At 40.1% G+C, this 23217-nt stretch overlaps 1 protein-coding gene across 14 annotated transcripts in view; it reads left to right on the top strand.

Moving 5' to 3' along the window:
- FNBP1 (formin binding protein 1) overlaps positions 1 to 23217 on the top strand; it is a 110767-nt gene that overhangs the window by 84280 nt on the left and 3270 nt on the right. For 3 of the 14 annotated variants that reach the window (XM_055796690.1, XM_055796703.1, XM_055796726.1), the window contains 6 exons: positions 12772 to 12881; positions 15690 to 15822; positions 16951 to 17072; positions 17542 to 17681; positions 18040 to 18198; positions 20909 to 22400. In XM_055796690.1, the coding sequence (XP_055652665.1) occupies positions 12772 to 12881; positions 15690 to 15822; positions 16951 to 17072; positions 17542 to 17681; positions 18040 to 18198; positions 20909 to 20943 (699 nt within the window). In that variant the 3' untranslated portion in view covers positions 20944 to 22400. Of the gene's footprint in view, positions 1 to 5506; positions 5594 to 8851; positions 8867 to 12771; positions 12882 to 15689; positions 15823 to 16950; positions 17073 to 17541; positions 17682 to 18039; positions 22401 to 23217 lie in introns of those variants that run through there. The other 11 variants (XM_055796740.1, XM_027781807.2, XM_055796683.1 and 8 more) reach the window with 8 other exon arrangements.

Genomic DNA, 23217 nt, shown 5'->3' on the forward strand with positions numbered 1-23217 from the left:
GGTTTGCAGGAGCACTATTCAGAGGTTTACTCTGATCCTGATGCTGTGTGTTGTCACCTTAATGTGAGAAGTTTTCCTCTCCGCACAGTGGATTCAGCTCGATGTCTGTGTCAGGAGGAAGAGAGTAAGTTAGGAGGGATTCTAGAAAATAAATCTGATTTCAGTTGGTGCAAGTTCAGGCATTGCCCTGAGATGATCTGACACCTCTTGCTGTTGTAGTGGGAAGATGACTTCCCTGTATTTTATGGCCAAGTATGCTTCTGTGTTCAGCTGCTGTTCCAGACGCTTGGCCTCAGGTTGTGCTTGAAGTGCTGCAATGGTAGCTTGCTTTGTTCTTGCTAAGCTCTGGGTCTTAAGAAAACAGGTGAGATGTGAAAGATTAACTTGATTCTAGGTGGTAACAAAGTTGTTTCAATGGTAGGTGTGCTTTCAATCAGGGCTGCCATGTGGGTGGAGACTGGAGGGGGCCCTTAATTTAATGTTCCCTGCAGCTACCTTGATTACAATTTGCTCTAAGTATTTGGGGCTGACACTTCTCCAGGACCTTAATTGCATCCTGTAGCATGAAGTTTCAGTAAGATAAGAAGGATTGATTTGACTCCTATAGACAGTCTAAGAATCCTGCTTCCCAACAAGTTTACTGCATCTGCCTTTGGGCCTCCTTGAACAGATGATGTGGGTTAAAGAACTTTTAAAGTGCCCACAGAAAAATTAAAATCCTACCATGCTCTTTTAACTTTTTCTCATTTGTTTTAAATGGTTTTCTCCACAGGTTTTACTCATGACACCCTATATGTCAATGAAATATTTTTGCAAAAATACCAAGTTGAAAAACTACTTGTAATAGCCAGTAATAGCTGCCATTCTTGCAAACTATGGAGGAAAGATATTAAATGAGAGGTTACTAAACAGCCTTCCCTACATGCATTAGCATGTAGAATTGTAAGCCAGGATCTCTTTTTCTGGGCATTTCCCACTAAGTCCACAGACTTCGTTGGTTTCTGTGCATACTTTCACTTCCCAGTGCTCTGATGCACACAGTTTAAAATTATATTCTGTGTGCAAAGGCTTTATCAGTCTAGTATGCAAATTCCACAACCTAGATGAGAGGTTCTGAGGGATTAGGGTTTGGGTTTTCCCCTGCCAGCAGCTGAAGAGCAGTGTGTTAGGTGCTAGTTTATGTATTGTACGGTGCAAAGAAGTTGAAAGCCTCTGTGGCTGACCCTTGGGGATTCACCTGGGTTGAGATCAAACTGGATCAACATTCTGTGACACATCACCGCTGTTAGAAGTTGATTGTCCCCATCTCCTTCACTGCTGATAGAGTAGGAAACATGGCCTGAATTTTCCTAGGTCAGTTGTTCTGTTCCTGCTGCTGACAGCAGCTGTGGCTATATGGGTAAATTGATGTTGAAGTGTTTGTGTTGAATTCAGTACTCTCATTGGTGGACTTCATATGCAGTAAGTAAAATGACAGGTCCCTGAGATAAAATTTTCTGGTTTTCAAAGAAAAGGAAGACTTTATCTTCCCAGAAGCTTACACGTGGCTGAGTTGTGCTGAAAAATAGCTGGCATAGCATGGCTTTGGCTCCTAAGGTAAGGTCCTTAGAATTGTTTCTTCCTATAAAAATTAAAGGAAGGAGACACAAGTGTTCTGTATTTTAAAACATTTTTTTGGAGCAGACTAATAGCAAGGAAGTGACTACTTTAAAGAGCCCAAATCTGTCTCTGGGGACTGCATTGACATTTAGGACTGAGGGCTAGAGTTGTATAAAAGTATGAATTATTTCAGTGTGGAACTTCAGTGGTTAGTCACAAAGAACTGAGAATGATGTTGTTGCAAACAGTGTTTTTGTCTCATGTGGTTACAGACAGTACGTTTAAAAAAAAAATAAAAAGATGTTTTATGTTTTATAGAGAGTGGGTTTCAGTTCTTTGCTAGCGAATTGCCATTTAATGGTACATTCAGAACACAAAAGCCTCACAATTTTGGTGCTTTTCCCGGGGGAAGCGGGAAGTTTCTAAGTTGTCCAAAGGCAGGTTCTGTTAAATGTGCTTTCCCTCAGTTGCAGTTTGACTCTGAGCATCTTTTCACAGTGGCTTTTATGGGGGAAGACAGTCTTTTAGTTCTGCTTCTGCAGCAGCAGACCTGGAGGACGTGCTAGGCAGTGGCTGCCTTGGCAACACCTGCTATGGCAGGCAGGCATCCAGCAGTCGTCTTCATATTGGGGTAGCGCTGAGACACTGGGGAGTAAGGCACTGCTGGGGGTTGGGGTTTGTGTTGCAATCTAGTGCTTCAGTAGTGCCATTCATGGAACAGATGGTTGAAGATAGTGCTGAACATTTCTGACTTGGTTTAAAATACTAGCTTGTAGTTCCATGGGCACTTCACAAGTTTGTATTTCAAATGTACAAATTCTTATGTAGTATTTGGCCATATAAGCAATTATAACTAATTGCTTTTAATATTTCTTGAAGGAAGGCCATTGTTTTATTTATTAACTATCTGAGAAGTCCAAGTGAGTCTTACAAATTCTGGGTACCATACTGGGTTTAAGTGGTTTGTGTGAAAGGTGAAATAATGAGAACAGTTTCCTGTAGTCTTCTGTGGCATCCCTCTAATTTCTGCCGACACATTCATTGAAAATGTGCAAGGAAAGGCTATTGCTACATCTTCGTTTAATCCTCTCACTATGTTCTTTCTTTTTGTTTCCTTCCCTTGTTAGTCACTAGGATGTTTGTATGTAAATACTTTTCCTGCCTGATTCAACCTGTGGAGTTGGAGGCCAGTGTTCAGATCATTGTCTCTTTTTCCAGAGGGGCAAATTCAGGCCACTTGGTTCATCTACAGATCTGGAGTAGGAGAGGCTGCAAAGTTCAGGCAGCTTGCTCAGTCTGATTTGGAAACTTGTCAAGTTCACCAAGGACCTATGAAATGTGATTTTTGTTATACAAATGGTCAGACTAGAAGATCATGAAAAAGCCATATGACCTTCAGTAATAAAGGAATTCTAACCAGGCAAAAAAAAAAATCAAGAACCACCCCCAAGTCCTGTTCATTTATCAGAAGAAAAATGAGTGGTTGGGATTTGTTTCAGCTGATGTGGTCGATATGGCCCCCTTTATATTCAGTATAGCTAGACAATACTGTTAATTCTGCTTTTACCATATTACGTTCTATAAGATTTCCTTTTATCATTTCTTTTCCATCCACCCTGTCAAATCCAAAAGCATCTGAATTTTGCTCAGGAGCATGAGCGGTAATGTTACAAATAACAAATTGTGATGTTACTAAAGAAGTCAGGAGGCTATAGAGGGAGACCGCATTGACAGAAGAACATTTGATCTGTACAGAAGTACATTAGTGAAGCAACTTTTGGAAAGGTCATGCAGGGAGCCAGCAGGACAGCACAGTGTAATGCGTCCTTGGCTTTGGACACAGAGTAATTTTATTTGCTCTGAGTATTGTCTCAGCACTGCTGGTTTTGTTCACAGGCAAAATTCTACTCCAGCCAGACATCTTGCAGTAAAGGTGACCACAAGGCATTTTGAGTATTCTTTTACGGTATTCAACTGAATTGTCAAGGAGGTCTTCCTGGCTTTGTTGATAAACTGAGCTCTTAAATCCTACAAAGCCAGGGTAACAATTTGTTTATTTCAGAGGAAACTGGATCATACTCCTTTTTTGTACTTATTAAGGAATAAGTGAAGAAAAAGGAACTCAATGTGAACAAGTCCAGTAGATACCAAGACCTTAACAAGATAAATACCAGCAGCAGAACTGCACATTTTAATTGATCCTTGAAACAAATGATGAGTGAATGGATTCCCATACAATTCCTCCATGAAATCTTTGGGAGCAGAACGTGTCTGGAGAGGCAGTATGTTTTATGATTTCCTTATATAAAATTTCTGCTTAGCATCTTCTGTTACATTTTAAAAGAAAAGTTACAAAACTAAAGTAAAAAAAAAATCACTGGTGACTGTTGAAATGAATTATATAATTAGTAATGATATGTCCTGTGCCCAGTCTGGTTTTAATTTTGCTTCCAAATCAAAAATCCAATGAATCTTGAAGCAGATGCCTGAAGAACTTACAACAGATGCAAGTTGAATATAGAGGCACCAATACCGGTATCAGTGGTTGCTGCCAATATGAAATCCTTGTCTGTTCAAAAAAAATAATAAAAATTGGGTACCAATTCTTGCCGGTGTCTATGGTTTTCTAATCATAGTTTTGTGTTTTCCTCAAAGCTTCTTTCTTCAAACCTCAATAGCAGAAATGTCCATTATAGACAATACCATAGAAGTGTTACAGCACTTATCATGGATCAGAACTGGGGGGGGGGGGGGGGGGGGGGGGGAGTCTTGGGGGGGGTTGTTTTTGGTTGGTTGGGGTTTTTTTTTGTGGTTGGTTTTTTGTTGTTTTTTTTTTTTTTCAAAAAAAAACCCAGTTTTTTTAGTGTTGTTTCTAATAGCTCTTTACAAAGGCAGTATAAAAGTATTATAACATTTCAGCTTCCCTAAGGAGACAGAGTTGATTTGAAGCCAAAAGAGTACAAAAACTGAGGAACCACTTACATAAGTCATAATTTCATTTATGCTTGCTCTGCTTTTTCCAATTCCATTTTGAGGACGAAGAAAAATTGGTATGCTGCTAGTAGATAACTAATTTTGTGTTCTTTTATTTTATTGCTACAGCAGCAATAACATCAGCACCTTTATTTGAAGCGCAATACTTCTGAACTAACAAAATCCAGGGGTAGAACTTACACCTTTGAATTACTCTGCATTGCACTGTGGGGGTTTTCCTCTTCTCTCTTACTTTGGAGACTGCGTTGTGATTAAGCAGAGAGGATGGGTCTGGGAGCTGGGACGGAGATATTACAGTTGTTATCCAAGTTCCAGCCTCCAGATGGTTCGAACGTAAGGCTTGTGGAGGAGCTTTTGTGGTTTCGTTTTTAATGAAAGTTGTTGGCTTCACTAAAATGTAATTGTATTTCTGTTGTAGCAGTTAATGTTTTCCCTTACCTTCCCATTTTGCCTCTGTGACACACTGTGCAGTCTTCTCTCTTTGACACTTAACTGTTGGTCTGCCTGAGTGGTCAGTGCTTTGTTCTGTCAGCATGCAGAAACGGCAAGCCACCCCTTCTTGTACCTGCTCTATTCCCTGCCCCGGGAATACTTGTTTTTCTAGCACAAGTGTATATATTTGTGCCAAGGCCAGGATTTTTTGGCGGGTGGGGTCATTAAAACTGGTTTATTCTAGTACAGAGAGAGATGTTTCTTGACCTTGTGTGTTTAAGTTACCATTTAAAAATCTGATATTTTCTGATTTTTATGGGAATGCTAAACACTTAATATTCACCCAGTTTCTAGGGAGCTTCCACTTTGCACTTAAAGGCTATTTAAATGCCAAGCTGTCTTTTGCTGTAGAAGCAGTAAACAGAGGTACGATGCTCATTCCAGTGTAACAGATGTGTGTTTTCTCTTGCTGACTCACCAGCAGACACAGTCTTTGTATATTCACAAAGAACTCATGAAGAGGACTTTAGGGACACCCACGTGTGCCATTGAGGCTAGGGAGTATGTTGTAAGTCCACGTATGGTGTGATCAGCCCATACCGTTGCTGCACAGTCGCTAACCCCACTTACAATGCCATTAGTGTGCGCTGTGGAAATGTGCTTTGTAAAAGATAAAAGGAAAAATTGGTGGGATGCAAGTTGCAGCTCACTGTTATATGCAGGAAAGATATGTCTCTGTCTTGGAAATGCTGAAATTGGCACAATTAAGGTAGTTGGACCTGTGAAATTCAGTGTAAGTACTACAAACATGTTCCATGCATTTATTCTGAATTATTTTATGAATGCAGTCCTGAGCATCATGATTTACAGCAATGCAGTGACACATTCTGTGCTGTGGTTGTGGAGCACTCCCTAGAGCTTTTGGAAACTTCCCTGAACTCTGTGTAATGATGATAGTTCATGGAATCGAGATATATGACCTCTAAATCTGACACCTGGATAAAGCAGAGTATGGGGAGATTGTTACAGGACCACTAAGAAGTAAAATTACCCTCCTGGTTGTATGGAAGTCCAGTGATTTATTTCAACCCTCTCTTCTGTAAGTGAGGTTAGTGTCGGTGACTGTCCAATAACACATGGACTTGCTGGCTTTCATGCTCTCTCATGTGTTATTGAAGCTTGTGGCTCTTAGCCTCTTCATTTTTTCCCTGCAAGACTAAGCTAGACTTATTTAAAACAAGTCTACAGCTTGAAACAGATTTGCTTGTTTTGAAGAAATATAACTTATTTGATCATTCGGGGGGAAAGTGCCCCTGTTCTCGCAGGTGCTATGAGCACGTTTCTAGTTTTGCAAACCCAACAGAATGGGCAAAAGTAGTTATTTAGTGTTTAATGCAGATTTATTTTCAGTCTGCTTATATTTGTTTATAGAAACTGAATTGCTGCTATGTAAAATTATCAACACATCGCAGAAATGGAAAACTGAATATGACTTATTTCAGCATTTCATTGTTTCCAGTCTATGATCTGCTTTGTGATTTGTACTGATTATAACAATCCCTGATGCACTATTTGATAATGCTATTAATAAGTTCTCTGGTTTTGTCATACTTAACAGCATAAGAATTCGGCATACCGTGTCTATGATACTTTTCAAATTTGCTGAATTTACAGTAAAAGAATAGTCTTGATGCAGATGGTTCTTTGCAGTAGTATAGTTCCTTTAGAGTAAGTAGTGTTTAGCAACTAGCGCATGTAGCATACATTTGTGCCTTTTATAGAGTGCTTCATAGGTAAATATTTATTCTGCACCATGAGTCTTGTCTGTATATATGTACAAGGATCTCAGTTTGTGCTTGTCATGTCTATGCTAAAGTTCACAGGAGTGCTAAAGCAATTATGCAAACAAAAGCTGCCTATGCTGAATTTCCTCAGCAGCACATTTTAGATCATTCTTTTTCCTTCCTGTATGTTTATTCTCTCAAATGAATTGGTTTTGTTTGCCTTTTTTTTTAATGGCCTCACAGCTGAGAGAGTGAATTTCTTCATTGCACTGTGACTAATATCATGTGTTTACTTCCTAAGGGACTAAACTTCAGAAGGAAGTTTAACTGTTGCATTGTCATTGAATGCATCAGTTCAAATGAAGCATTTCACTGTTTATTTCAAAGCCATATATTTTCCTTAAATGGTTGGCATGTGTTGCTGTACAAATTCTGGTTAACTAATGGTAATCGTTATTTTTGAAAAATGAGTATTTCTTTAAATCATGCTGTGAAAAACATCATAGGTGTGGAGCCACCTTTATTTATTTTAAATCCAATCCTAATGAACTGTGTTTTTGCTAAAAATGGAGTATCTGTTTAAGTGCACCATAGCCAGGATCTGTTGGTAGTAAAACAGCAGAGAACTTGGGAATGGAAAGAAGTTCAGAAGTCTGACAGTACAGACCATTGCCTGGAGTGAGAGGTGTTTTCCAAGTTCATTTCAACTGGCTTTAATACCGAGCACGTGTACATATGCACTTAGAAGTTTCTTGCATAGTTGGAGCATCTCACAACTGTCCCCAAAGAGCTGGTAGGACAGACACAGTGCAGACTGCTGGAGGAGAAGGTTGGGTGTAATTTTGATTCTCGCTTTAATTCTGGCTTTGTCTTGACCAGCAGCTATCTTGTGCTCCCTGACACAGAAGAGAAAAACACTGTTAGTCTCCCTGTCTCTTGGAGAACCTTCTGAATTGCAGCTGTTGTAACGTCTTGCAACACTGGAGGAGGCTTTGATAATTTTGGTGGTCAGCTGCTGGGCACATTTGTTCACCTGACAATTTCTGATGCCCCCCAGCGCTGCTGAGAGCTGTGTGTGCAAACGATGCAGGGCAGAGGCATCTGCTGCTACATGCTACTCTGTAGGCTCTTTAAAAAAAACACTGATTTTTTAGCCTTACTTTACCAGAGTAACTAAAAGATAATGTTTTGGCTCTGTACAAGGAAATGTGGTAACTTTTGAAGTATTAGATCATGTGTATCATAGAAGGAGCTTGGATAATGTCTTACCACACTGTCATAGAATCAATCTGGTGTAAAGAGAATAGGTTTGTTTGTTTGTTTCCCTCCTTCTTGGTCCTGACCTTTTGTGACTGTATAGCCAAAGTATGTCTGAGACTGAGCATTTGTTTTTGCATTGTTCAAGAACATGAAATGACTGTGTGACTGGACAGCACTGTACGCAATCAACAGGTTTTTTTGCGTTTCAAGGATGTCCTTTGGACATAGGCTCGAGAGCTAGGGAATTTCAGGAGATCCCATTGTGCTTTTTGCTGCTGGAGGCTAAATGCCATACCTTACCTCTTCACTGAGTTTTGGCTAGCTGTTATCCCCCCTTCTCTTAAGCGCTTGCATAAAGTTGCTGATGGTTGTGACTGCATTTCAGCACATTTTTGATCTGAAGTGACCTGCAACATTTGCAAGTCCTGATTTTTTCCCTCTTCAGAGATATTACTGTAATGAGAGAAGTAACTGTTGTTGTAGCTTCTCTAAATAAGGCAATCCAGGCAAGATGTTCACCTGCAGTGGTAAAGCACATGTGTAGAGATACGATGCTTCTCCATTTCTGTTTCTGGTGAGGAAACGGCAGCTGACTGATAACGCTGGCCCACCTTGTGAACTTTTGCACAGATCTGTTAGTGTTACCCATTTTGCCTTCCAACAGCAAGGGGATTGTGTCATTTTATTGTAACATCAGTCTGAAAACGTTCCTCTTCTACTGATGCACTGTTGTTTTTTCTCTTTCTCCCCCCACCCTGTATCTCTCCAATTTTTCCATGAAGCTTTCTCTCAAGCTGGTAAGCACATTTACAGCATGCCTGTCCTGTGTTTTAATCACAATTTTCTGTGTGTGTTTTAACGTGCACTGTGCCACACATGACATGACGCTGAAATTAACTGTTAAATTTGTTTCTTCTTTGTGTTTGCTTTTTTTTGAAATTTATCAGATAACTCTGAATACACAGGTCTGGAGTCTAATAGAGGTGATCAGAATTCAGTCTTTCTAATAAGATGCTAAAAATTAACTCCAATAAATAGTTTAGTTTCCACTTTTATAATCTAGGGCTATGAAAATGTAGAAAAATAGTATCAAGTAATTCTGCTACTGTGTAAATCTACATTAAAACATTCAAACAGCGACAACAACAAAAAATCTCTGTGCTTGCTGGACCTTTTCCAGAGAGAAATGTTTGCCTTTTTTGTGTAACAGAGCTGCAAAATTTGCTTTCTGTGTCCAGATATTACTGGAAATCTGCATAATTACCAGCTACATTTTATAGCCCTGTGTAGTCCTTGCAGAATAACTAATAATGGTATTAATTAAATTCTGTAAACCATAACCAACAAGGTTAACTCAGTCTGACTTGAATTCACAAATGGAAAGATACACATATATATATGAATCCTAAATTCTATCTTGGATGCAGCTGGGAAGGTTTCTTGAAATACGGTAAGATGATATGTGTACTGAGTTGGAAAGAGAAGGGGTGAACATATTTGAGAAAGCAAATTATGTGCTGAGCGTAATACACAAGGTACTGTATTACTTGAGATACTCCACACCTTGATAGGTTCCTGACAGCTTGTCTAAATTCCTTTGCCCTTTGAGAGTCCAGTCACAAGGAGAACGTGACTGGTTTGCAGACCCACTTCAGGCAAGCATGCAAGAGCTGCACATGACTGATTGCAGTTTTGGAGTGCTTCAGAAGATCTGCAGTAGTGCCTTAACTGCATTTGCTTGCAAATTTTCTTCTTCTTCACCGCTTAGTGCCTTTAGGTGCTCTTTCCCCTACTTGTGCTGTTCTTGGATGTGTCACTGTGGACCTGTTTTGTTCATAGCATCTTATTTGTAGGAAGTGCATAGACCATGTAGCTCTGGAGGTTTCAGGTCGTGCGGCTGCTCTTGTCAACACAGTGACTTGCTTGGGTTCCATTAGCAATGTTACTTCTCACTGAAGACCTGTGGTAGGTCAGAGGAATGATGGAAGTGTCTGGCTTACTTGCAAACCTTGTTCCTTGTTCCAAGCCACTGTCCTGATACTCCAGCACATTTATACCAGAGATTTCTGTTGTTTTCCTGGTCACAGTGGTAGTGTGTTGTGTAGCTGAGCTAAGCCTCTGTATGTAAGAATAAATCCTCCTGAAATAAATGGCTGACCTGGCCTCTCCCCAAGAATTGCACAAATCGTAAAGATGTGCAGAGAGAGCTGAGGCCCATATGTACCCCAGGCAGAGGAAATCAGCTTGTTTGTAACTTCCTCTCACATCCTAGCTGGACAGGAGGCAAAACTGGGGCTGATTAAACTTTGTTCTCTCCCCATATGTAGCTTCAGCACAGCAACTGGTTATAACTGCCTCTTTTTTCAGTCCTTCATCTCAGGACAATTTGCATCCTAAATCCCAGTGTCTTTATCAAGGAAATCTAGTGAGCACTGGCTCTGCTGGTCCTATCATATAGTATATCAAAAATAGCACAGATTTCACCCCCACCTCACTGTTGAAGCATTTCTAAAAATTTAGGCAGTGTTCACTACTTGAGAGATAGGCCAGATGTGCTTTTGCTTGAGAGCATGAAGTGTGCCCAGCATGTGCAAAAATTGGTCCTTGACTCTTCCTTTTGGAGGAGGAACTGTGTAGCTTCTGTTATGATGGCAAATTACTGAGCATGGAATAAAGTCCTGAGTGAGATCACCTCCTAGTCTCAGGCATGCATTTCTGTGCAACACTAATGCTTTGGTCTGAAGCATTGTGAACAAAGATACTGAATTTAATCCAGCGTAGAGCTTTTGAATGAAGCTGAAGAATCAAAAAGCAGATGCTTTTCAAATTTTGTTTGACTACATCTATTGCATTTCGTTACTGTATAACTGGGCGTATTCTTAAGCATATCTGTCCTTCTGCTTAGAGTTGAGAAGAATGTTACAGTCTTTCTTGTAACTGCTTATTTATTTAAAGCTACTTCGAGCTGTTTTGCCTTAAAAAGATATATCAGCTTTAGTGCATAGATTATCTGTAAAATGTATTCAATCCCTCTTGTGTTTAATGTGATGTGGGAATTACTATCAAGTGAAATGTTATCATTAAATAATGAATTAAAACAGATCTCTCCTGTACTATGCGCAACTAATGTAAGCACTGCTTGGACTTCATGTGGTTAAAGTTTCAGAATTCGTGTAACTTCCTTAGTAGTTTCTTTCATTTGTCTTAAATTTGCTTTCTTGTTGTCTCATGAATGGAGCTTTAAATGTATTATTACACAAATGATCCAGGCTTAGCTAGACACATATGCCATCTTCTACTGAAAATCGATATGGCAGCAATTTCATGAGACCTGTTCTGGCATTTTGAAATCTCTTGACCAGAGGAGAAGATGATCTGTCTGTAGTTGTCCTCCATCCCTCTGACACCCACACATTTTCTTTCTAAACAGCTAGTTCTGCAGTGGCAGAAGGCCCACGGTATCTCGGAGCACATTCAGTACAGAGTTGAAAGGGTCTAATGGGCAACTTTTGTGGCAGTGCGTCCACTAAATCACACTCCTCTGAGAGAGAGATTTGGCATTTTATTAAGATTAATGTCATAGCTCTGCTCACAAGATTCAATAAGCTGATGGTCCATTGAATTTGGTTTCTCAGCTTCGTGGGTTTTACCCTTCTTTTTCCCATAGGCCAGTATTCCCCCTTAGAAATGGGACATTTAATGAGCTGAAATCAAAGCAAGAAAAACCTGTACAAATTTAAGATTATGTACAAGTACCTCATTCCCTTATGGTGCAACTGATTCATATTGATGTGTGTTCAGTATAGCTCACCTGAACTATCCTTGCCTTCTTGCAAGACAAAAATAGGTGGTACTTTGAAGAAAATAGTATGGTTGTATTTTATGTGTCATCAGTCTTCTGTATCAAATTGACGCAATCAAGAAGAGCCATAGCAGTTTGATGGCAGAAAAGGGGCTTTTGAGCAGAATCAATTTCAAGTAGCATTTCAAAGGTAACCACTGTGGTCTTCAGAGGTTTTTTTTCTTTGGTTATGATTTCAGATTGATTTATATAATTTCTGATTTTTTTAATGCTAGTACAAATGAGAGGAAAAAATAAGAGGCTTTGACATGGAGTGTGGATCCTGGAAAGTAAGCAGCATGTTTTTAAATTACAGAATCCCGGAGGAATTACTTTTGTTAGCTTGGTGTGTTCAGGAGGGCCTTGACATACCTTAGCTGTGTTGGACCAACACTCGGGCTGTGCAGAGCAAGCCAGCAGTTAGTAGTGTACTTGAGAAGTGCAACTGTGATACAGGAGTAAAAGCTAGCAACTGCTTTTATGGGGATGTTGTCTGTAGCAGAGTAGAGGAAGGCAGGAAAGATTAGCTTTCCATGAGAATGGAACTCTTTTAAATAAAATCTGGTAACTATGGATAAATGTAGTTTCTCAGCTTTGCTGTTGAATTCTGGAATTCTTTAGTTGGTGATCATGCGGTATAGAAGCAGAATGTGGTCTTGGGATTATTTCTGAGCCGTCCAGATTCCTAACCATTCAGGGAGTGGTAAATCTCAGTATGAATGATAACAATGCTTCAGACCATTGTGATTTTGCACAGATTTTTGTGAGCTGTTTTCAAAATGCAGTCCTGAAGGATTCTTTCAGGCTCTGACTTTATTTTTATTTTTCCTGATTTCCCCTCCTCCATTCCACTCTGTGCAGGGAGCAGGGCCAGAAGACTTCAGCCATCTCCCACCTGAGCAAAGAAGAAAGAAACTTCAGCAAAAAGTCGATGAACTAAACAAAGACATTCAGAAGGAGATGGATCAAAGGTATGTGAAATCTCTCCAATGAAAAATGAAGTAGGTAGTCTCATATAGAAAAGAAACAACTAGAATATAAGGAAGAGTAAATTAGAACAAGGTTCTAGGTTTGGCAGGTTTAATGTGCTGTTCCAAGAAAAGAACCACCTGAGTTTTCAAATGGCTAAAACCACCTGAGAGAGTCAAGGTTCTATGCAACTCAGATTCTGAGATCAGTTATTTCATTTTGGCTGATGTATGTCAGAGCCGGGGCAAAAGCTGGCTTTCTCTTTATTCTATTCTCCCATCTCAGTGTAATGCATATCCTGCCTTTGGAATTGTGAGAAGTAAGATCCTGGTATAAGGGTGGGAATGATACAAATGTAGCACTGAAGACGATTTTTCCTTCTTTCTGGAACTGCTTTCTTGGGCTTTCGCAGCAGAGTAGCATTTTAATTGTGAGCCAGACAAAGGATACTGTTAGATACGCTAAGTTTGTTTCTTGGTGTGAGCTGTTCCTGAGGGTGTTTTTTAGGAAAGAACGGAATGTAAATACAGCCTCAGTCAAAGGTACAATCACAGACCTCTCAGCATTAAGCAGAGCACCTATTACTGTGTGATGGGCATGGATAGAGTCCAACAAGAGAGGCTATTATGAGCACGACAACATATCAAACGTGCTGATTGAATGGTTTATATCTTAAGACTCTGATCCGTAGCTTATATTTCCTGGAAGCAGGGATGCTTTTTCTACAAGGCTGCATTTATCATTCTGGTTGAGAATAAGGCTATTTTAGTTGCACACTTTTTATTGATTCTGGCAGCCTGTATTTGTTGCTTTGTGTTTGTTCATGTTCTGCAGTTGTACTAAAGATTCAGCATGTTACGTTTGCAAGAGACAGAACTTTTCTTCCTTGAATGATTTCAAGACTTAACCTCTCGAGTACTAGTTATCCCTAAATACTGTTTTGCATTTGTACAGATGTGCCTATGTTTTCTGCCAGCTTGCTTTGAAGAATCTGTTTATTTTGTCTGCTAACCCAATGTCGTTTATATTTTATATCATGAATAGGAAAGGAAAACTGCATGTGGTTACATGATTCCTCATTGCTTTGTTTTTTTTCCTCTGTGGTAACTTACATTTGTCTCTGTACACATTTTCCTTTCTGCTCTGTATTGATTCTGAGGTAACCCAATATTAAAATCAGATATAAAATCAGAGCAGAATGAAGTTATTTTAAATAAAGATAGTGTATGATTGAGGAACTAGCACCAGCGTTAAGTAAGAGTTAAAAAAATAGTAATAATCGTGACTCATATGTTTGCAATATTGTCCCTTAGGGCTTTCAACCACAGAACAGTCCCACTTCCTTGCCACCCACACTTTCCCCCCCTTTTTCTATACACACAAAGCAAAGGCAGGCACAGGATTGCAATTGTCAAGAGTTTGGTGGGAAATTCTAAAATACAGAGAGTGTTAACTTGAGTCATGGGATTAATTAACCTTTCCTCCCCACAGCTATTGGCTAGAGAAAAGCTGGATAGCTCTGCCAGTAATACAGGAGACCAGCTCCTAAGTCCACCCTTCTCTAAGCTCTGAAATGTTCATCATCATGCAGATAACTTTTTTTTCTGTAAGTTCAGCCTCAACTTGCCTCAGCTCAAAGGCAGCAACACTGCTGTCAGTGAGAGCGCCGCAGGCTTTCCTAAGGGAGCTTGTGAAGGCACATACATTAATCTTGGCCTTACGGTACCACATTCATCATAGCAGGCCTTAAAATTCACATCTCTGAAACCATAGGCCTTTGGCATCTGGGTTGATATGAAACACAGCCCTCAGAAAGCCTAGTAAAAATGCTGTATAACTTGGTAGGATGCAGGTTCGTGTTATGTGGCCTGAGGTCCATCTGTCGCTGCACTGTGACAAACTCAAACCATCTGGATTTAGCTTCATTTTAAGCAGTGTGCAGTAAATTCTTACAAATTATTTGGGTTGCAAAAGACAAACTGCAGCAGGCAGGGTGAGAATTTGTGGTTAGCACTCCAGTTTTATTATTAATAGATGCATGTCCAGCTCTTTGTCCCAGTTTCTCAACTGGATTTCAGCCCATGATGGATAATAATGATGCAATTGTTTGTCTGTGCCCCAAAAACTAGGATGATATTCATCTAGAAAGTTGAAGCTGTTATTTGTTGCAATGGTTTTGAGATGATTTTTTAATTTATTTTATCCCCTCTGCCCCAGGTTAGCAAATAGATATTTTAGTACTAAATAAAAGAACATGTCAGGCTAAAAGTCAATACCAAATTCCTCCTTTTGCCTTGCAAAAGGCCACTGTCCAAGAATTTAGTCTTTTTTCTGCTAAGATTCTTCAGGCTTGAATCATTTGGTCTAAATGTGTTGTGTGCTTGTACTGACATAGCATGTGTCCTGTGTAGCCTCATGATCCACTGGTAAGGCTCCTCCTGCCAACCTCAGCTGTGGAACCCTCAGCTGCCTGCAGAGTAAGGACCTCCTTTTAATCTAGGAGCTTGGAGAATTTGGTTTGTGTACAATGTCTCTGTCATGTCATGTTGTAGGTAAAGGCATCACTCACCATCTCTGACAGTGTAAATGTTCTTCTGGTGAGTGATTTTACTGTTACTTTTTAATGGCTGGTTCTATACAGGGCAAAACCCCCTGCCTGGATGTATGTTCTGTTACCTTTGTTACAGGTTAGGCTTGAACCACAGAGTAAAGAAGAGGCAGTTTATTATCCTTTTGTTTGCCTTCATTTAGAGAAAGGCATTTGCCCCCAGCTGCACTAACACATTTTTAATTTTTCTTCTGTCTTTCAGAGATGCCTTAACGAAAATGAAAGATGTGTACATCAAGAACCCACAGATGGGAGATGCTGCGAGTGTGGACCACAGACTAGCAGAACTTGGACAGAACATTGAAAAGTTACGATTAGAAGCTCAGAAGTTTGAGGTATGGGAAGAGACATTTCAGCAAAAAGTAGCTCAACATATGCTCAGTTCTGAGCAGATTCTTCATTGCTTTTTCGAGATGTATTGATGCATTTTCTTACTATGTATAGGTAAGTGCTACTTAAGCACTTGGATTAATTGAGATCTTCAAGCCTATCTGTGTAACATAAATATGCATCATCTCTTGTGACTGTCAGCCAATAGTCCTGCTGGTTTAGTTTGTCACAGAAAACAAATCATGCGAAGGGAAAGATAAGAGGAAATAATAGTGCTCTCTGGACGACTGCCCAGAGGGGTTCTGGTGCTTAATTAATTAAATAATTTGGAGCATCATGTTACAGATGTCTTTGGAAAATCAGAGGAACATAAATTCAGAGTATCATTTATAGGTATCTAAAGGCAAGACAGAAGCCTTCAGTTAAAATATCTTCTAAGGAATAGTCTGCTATTAACAGGAAGCTTCTTAGAGATACAAAATCTCAAGAGCATAAGGAGTATTTGGAATACATGAAGTCATTATATTTGCATGAGAAGAATTACAGGACTGAGAAAAAACTTCACCCTGTAAGTTACACTATGCACATAGATAGATACAGCCCATTAATTTTTGGTGTTTCTTACAGTTGTTAGCTTTACTATCCATTCCTTTCTTACCCGTTTGCAAATCATGGGCTCTTTCATTCTCCCCAGGTTTAGTACGCTTGCATTCAGCAGCCACCAAGATTGCTGTGTTTGTGGTGTTACTGACACTTATTACAAGCTGCCACACATCTTTTTAATTGATTGTGACTAGAGCAGCAGCATCTCAACAGCTTGTCTTGGGTCATGGTGTTTTCAGTACCTAGTGTCTAAAAAGAATCAAATGAATCAAATTTTCAGTAAGTGTGATTTATTCTGCCCTGCCCCCCCCCCCCCCCCCCCCCCCGCCAAGACTGGTAGATTTGATATACACTTAAAGTACAGAATCTGTTCCACTGACAGCTGCAACACAGGAAAATTTAAACATGTTTACAAACTGGTTTTGGTTCTGTAGTCTGAATGTCAAACATGACACAGCAAAGTAAAAGCAACATATATCCCCTTGCAAGTCGGAACATGAGAGATGCATGAGACTGATTTCCCCTTGTAGGGCTGGCTGGCTGAGGTTGAGGGCAGATTACCCATGCGGAATGAACAGGCCCGGCGGCAGAGTGGACTCTATGAAGCCCAGAACACTTCAGCAGTAAACAGCTGTGCGCAGGACCGGGAGAGGTACAGTATCTGTACAGAGCTGTTCTGTTCAGACTAATAACCGGACCCACTTTCCTTAGCTTATTAATCAGGAAGAGTGTAGCTCTGCAGCATTCAGAAACTTACTCTGTAACCACGGTAAATGTAGGCACTCCATGAAATGTTTTGCATGCTCATTTTGGCATATGCGAGATACCAGCTTTAAGAGCTACTTTTCTGAATGTGATGAAATGCATAATAACCCCTACGCTCACTGCTGTGAAGGTGAGTGAGATGTATTTTTTTACAGCTTTTGATGGGAAAAATTACTTGTCTCACCCGTAACTTTGTGACAGCTGCTAGTGTAACAGCCAGTTCTTGAGCATGCTTTGGAATTGCTAAGTTGCTCCAGCTACGGTTGCTCACCTTGCCTTAGGTGTCTGATAACTAAGTCTTTATCTTTGCTCCTGAGATTGGTCGCTATAGTTGCTGTGTATTTTCCTCTCTTGAGCAGCCCAGATGGCAGTTACACAGAAGAGCAAAGTCAGGAGACTGAGATGAAAGTACCTGCAACAGATTTTGATGATGAATTTGATGATGAAGAACCACTACCCACCATAGGAACATGTAAAGCGCTCTATACATTTGAAGGTAGCCCTCCAAGTTTACTCTTACTTTGCTTACTGTTTTGTTTGGTTCATATGCCCAGGACAAGTGGGAAACCTTCATTTAACCCCTGCGGTGCTTAAATAGACAAAGAAAGGGCAAATGAGGCTCTGGTATGATTCTGTTTTGTAGAGAGAGGCGCTAAGACAGTGGTTTGTCTCTTACTATGTAGGACTCTGGAAGAAAAAGAACCAAAATGCTTATGTCAGGATCACATTCATCTGGTTCTTTGGGTACACACTTGCATCAGCACATGTCCCGAGCATGCCCTGAGCACCCCCTGTTGCATCTGTGGTTCCCATTGTGCAGGACAGCCTAAAGTCCATGTTACTGTGTCTTTCAGGTCAGAATGAAGGAACAATTTCTGTAGCAGAAGGAGAAATGCTCTATGTAATAGAAGAAGACAAAGGTGATGGGTGGACACGAATCCGAAGGAACGAAGATGAGGAGGGCTATGTCCCTACATCGTATGTTGAAGTCTATTTGGACAAAAATGCCAAAGGTGCTATGACTTATATTTAATACTATTATTACTACTTTATTTGCTTTCACAAACATAGTCAACCCTGAAACTGCTCAGTGTTGCAGATAGAGCCTTTTAAAAGTCTGTACAATGCCACAAAGTGCATTATTTCGTATGTGGACTAATATGGCTTGCTGTACTGCAAAACATGCTTTTTATTGATCAGAGAAGGATCATGTGGTAGACTGTAAAACTAGAAGGGCAATACAGCCTTTCCTAGGCAGTGTTTGTTCAACTGTCACTGCCATTGCACATCCAACTTAGTGCAGGAAACACAAAGCCAGTTGGGATAATACACGCTCTCCTCAGATATCCGGGTGACATTTCAGACACACTCACAAGTCAGCTGTTTGTCCCAAACAGATTCAGTGGAATGTTGTATAGGAAATATTTGGACTTGCTGCTGTTCTGTGTCTCAGTGTGGTGGCTTTTCAGAGTCCAGTGTGTTCGGTGGACCTTTTGGATTGAAGCATGGTTGTCAGTCAGTTAGTTAGTTTGGAAGAGGAAGGAGAGATCTTGCCAAAACCTTTCTACACAGCACTCTGTGATTCTTGATAAATTGGTAAAACATTGAGAGATCCTTTATTCTTTCCCGCCTTGATACATTTCAGAAGATGTATTTGCTGTTTCAGGTGACCATAACTAATGGTCTAATCTTCTGCTCCAAGAGCAATGGAGACATTCAGAGTTTAGACTTCACAATCTTCTGTTTCTTTGTTGCTTTAACTCCTCACAAGTATGTGTATTGTGTAAGCAAGCAGCGCTACAGGGCAATCCTGGCTAGAATATATGCTAGCACTGTGAACACCTGGTAATGTAATACACCAAGAAATCAAAATATTTTAGTCCTGTTTCAAATCAGGATGTTTTTGAGGTCCACTGTTAAATAATTTGTGTTTTTTCAGTCAGTTAATCCTTCAGATTATTGTTGTCTCCTAGGTCTTAGAGTTCTTGGTGTGAAGCAAGCTGCATCATCCAATTCAGAAGAAAACTGAACCATTCCCACTGGAATTTATGGACAGTAGGAAGAGAGGAGTAGGATTGTCTCTGTAAACAAACACTATAACTTGATCAGTTCACTGTCTTGGATTCAGTATTAAACAGTGCAGTGCCTTGTCTGCTGCAGATAAAAGTCTGGAGTGTTGTTTTGTTTTGCCATAATATGGTAGTTTTATGTTAGTGTTGGCAAATACAGGGTCAGTAGAGATGCAGAAGAGTGCAAAAGGCTGAGCCCGTCTGTCCACTTTTATTAATCTTTCAAAGAGGAACATGGGTCATAGATTCTCCTTACTTCATGTTCAGAACAAGGCAGAAAGCACAGAATGGGAGGCCCCATCTGTTACCCGGTGTTCTCCTGTGGAGGTTGACTGCTTTGTGGCAGTAGTTGAAAGCAACATTATTATTCTGCCAGAAAATTTGTTGTTCAGCAGTGTAGGCTACTTGAAACAGCTAAGCTAGTGTGGCATCTCAGTCTGTCTTAAGTAACAAGCATGGCTCTCCTGCCCTCAGACAGCGTGGTTCACATCAGTGGAACATTAGAGCAAATCACCTGTTCATGAGCAGAGCAGCAGGGCAGATGGGAAGTGAAGCAAAGTGTATCTCTGGGTGGGGTGAGAAACCCCGACAGTCCTGCTAATTGAACTAGCAGAAGTTTGTCTTTACCCTTCTGGAGAGACTATTGCAGGACCACTGCAATACCAGCCAGAAAATCGTATGAGTGTGTTAATGGTATTATGTAAGTTACAGGATGATGCCGAATGATGGTAAAAATGCAGAGTGTGCTGGGAGTGAAGGCTGATACAGTTGCAGCCACCTCTGTAGCAACGACCAAAATTTTTCAGATCATTTTAAGTTTAATTAATTAATTTTGCTGGACTTCAGGAACAAAATCAAATGTATCTGAGAATATCTAATGTAAAGAAACTATAATATTTACCTCTTATTTCTGAATTATTTGGTTAAAAAGAAAAACTAAAAGAGAACTTTCCATAGAATGCCCCAGTAGCAGTATAAACATTTAGGGGAAGTGCTGCTGTATTTAGAAGACAAACTTTGTTGTGAGCTGCAAATTTCTCATTTGATTTTTAATGTATTAGTAGAAGTGACTTTATACAGTCCTTGAAACAGAAATTATGATGTTCCTGAAAATGACACTGTAAATACTAAAGCATTTACAAGCTTCAGTAGTTCTTTCCTCTTTTTGGAAAGAAGTTTGAGCAACTGGTACCTCTAAAGGTTAGTTGCATGAAGGGTGGGAGCACTTGTGCATTCTCTGAGTACATCTGTGACCCTTAGCCAGCAGAATCAGTTCTGGCTTGGCTGTGCCTGCCTGCCCAAGTAGTGCCAGTGCCATGAGCCGGAGTCAGCTCTGCCTGGGAAACACAACTGCTAAATGCTTTGTGAAAAGCCACTGGGCAGCTGGCAAACTTTTTCACTGTGCTGACGCCTGTGTTGTCAGGGCTCTGCTGCTGAGCTGAACCCGAGATGAATAGGACAGGTAAGTCACATGGTGCAGTCGCCCTCCTGATTTAGTCTTCATGGGAGCCAAGCTAGGTCTGCGTACTCCTGCAAATACCTGTGTGAGGGCAGTTTGTGAAGTTTACAGCAGTAGCTTCAGTCAGAGGGTGTTAGCAGACCCTATCACAAAAAGAACAGTAATGTCTATCTTGTTTTGCTTTTTTTTTTCCAGATGTGTACAAATCCCTTCAGAAAATCTCTGAGTAGGTTTGCATAGGCCTGTTCACCTTTTATTCTACTGGTTTGCTGCTACGGTTGTTTTAAGAGCTCTATTTCAGAAGGTTTTCTTTAGAAGAGATGAATGCACATGTCATATCTCCATCAATGAAAGACTCTGTTAGGTAATGTTCACTCAGCTGATGCATGTATAAGTTTGCCTCTTGAAATTTAAGTGTGCATCACTGCCAAGAAAAGTACTGGCCCAACTGTATCACTTTAGTTGTAAACAGCATTATTGTCCTTCCTAATAGAAATCAGAGCCACACAGTTCATTCTGTTTGTGATGCATACAGGAAACTATTACAAATGCTCAAAAACATGCAGGCTAAGAATTGGATCTGAGTGTAATCTCATGTTTTGGGGCTTACACCAGCCTCTAACTGCTAGGGGATGAGGAAGAATACTTCTCTGTGCACACATGGGTGTCGCTTCTTGCAGGGCTTTTCTGCATGTAACAGGTATCTGGTGCTGACAGCTGTTGAATACAGGAACTAGTTGGGCCTTGTTGTTCAAGACTTGACCCTATTGTCTTATTGGATATGGTACCTCATAATCTTATTGGGAACAAATCTGTCTTCCACTGAGGGATCTTGTGAAATAGTGTGATACACAAAAACTTGCATGAAATCACCAGCTTTATGTAAACTTAATTGCACCCAACAAAAATACCATGTTTTCTTCCACCAGAGTGGTTTGTTTGGGTAACATGCAAGTAATAGAGGCTGTTTTGTGAAGTTAAACTTCCTGATAAAAAAGCTTGGGAGCCCTGGGCTTACTGGCATTCTGGCTTCTTTGCCACTGTGGGTGTTTTCCTCCTCACCTCCCGTTATATAAATAAATCCTTACAGGCAGCTCTGTGAATCTCAGTGTTGCAGCTCTGCTCTGCTGTTTGTTTGCTGTAACCATTATGCAGAGCCTTGACTCTCATAGATAAATAGATAAAAGTTAACCATGCTGATGCACTTTTTATCTAGGATATACCTGATTATTTAATGCTTGCCAAATTATTTAGGAAACAGTAATTACAAACTGGACTGTGGCTTTTTTAAATTGTTTTGTTAAATACTTGCCATTATTTCTCCCAACATAAAAAAAAAATGTATATAACATAACTTAAAAACTAAAGTTACTTAATTTGAATTGTTTTTATCCTTTTATATATGTATAAATATAAATTGTTTTATAGGCTGTTCTTCTGTTTAACTTAGCTGTTGTTTTGATAACTACTCAGTCCCTCTTATGTTCATAAGTGTTTCTGGTTACTCAACTGCCTGCATCTGGTTGGTCTTGTATAGAAACTTGTTTTACATTAAGGTTTGTAAAGTCTGGCCAGTGTGGAGGTTTTGTTTCTATTCTTATTTTTTAAAGAATCGTCATCTGTTGGGAATTTCTTTATAGCTTGATGTACCATGGTGTCTTCTTCTAATAAACATTATATTTTCACATTCCTGTGAGTTTATTTTTTATAACGACAACTCATTGAGGTTTAACTTCACTAAGGGAAGACAAATGGCCCAGAGCTGCTTTTCACTTGCTTCCTACACTGAGTACAAATGCAGTTCCTTTTCAGGAAAAATATTATTTTGTTGTGTCTCTGTGAAAAATTTTTCATGCTGTCATTTGGAGGGTTTTTTTCTCTTATGGAAGTGGGTGCAAAGGAGATCAGAAGGTTCGTTCCCCTGCTCTCTTGAATGTGAAGGAAGTTTGGATTTATCCTGTATTCCCTTGGATACGATAGTCTCTGGCCAGATCACACTTTTGGATTGTAGCTTCACTTGGCCACAGAGAAAACATCCACTGCCAGAAGTGTGTGGGTACAGGAATGTGGCAAAGGATGAGTTTGGAGACTAAGACTGCTTTCATTTACCTATTTATTTCTGGACAACCCTTAAGAATGAAAGGTCTTTGCAGCCTATTGTGGAAAGGATAGCTAGTCTGCATTCGTCTGCAAAATTCTTTGTATTCTAGCTTCCAGTTGTAGTTCAGTATCGTGCACGGTTTCTGGAGCTGTCACTTCGACAGATGCGGTGGTACTTTGCAGATTGAACATTAAAAAGCTAATTGTTTTTTCTAAGTGCAGCAGAGAAGGGTCCTGCTCCTGTGTTTTGCATCGTCCTCCCAGAGGAGAGCACTACCCCAGTGACGCTCATCCCCAGGCTGGCGGGAAGGGTGGGCTGAGGGTGAATGATTACTGTTTGAGTTCAGGAGCTGTCCTTAACCTCTTGAAACCTGGTGGATGCTTGGATGCTGTATTTCCTTTAA

The sequence above is a fragment of the Falco peregrinus genome, chromosome 1 (assembly GCF_023634155.1).
Source record: "Falco peregrinus isolate bFalPer1 chromosome 1, bFalPer1.pri, whole genome shotgun sequence".
Lineage (NCBI taxonomy): Eukaryota > Metazoa > Chordata > Aves > Falconiformes > Falconidae > Falco > Falco peregrinus.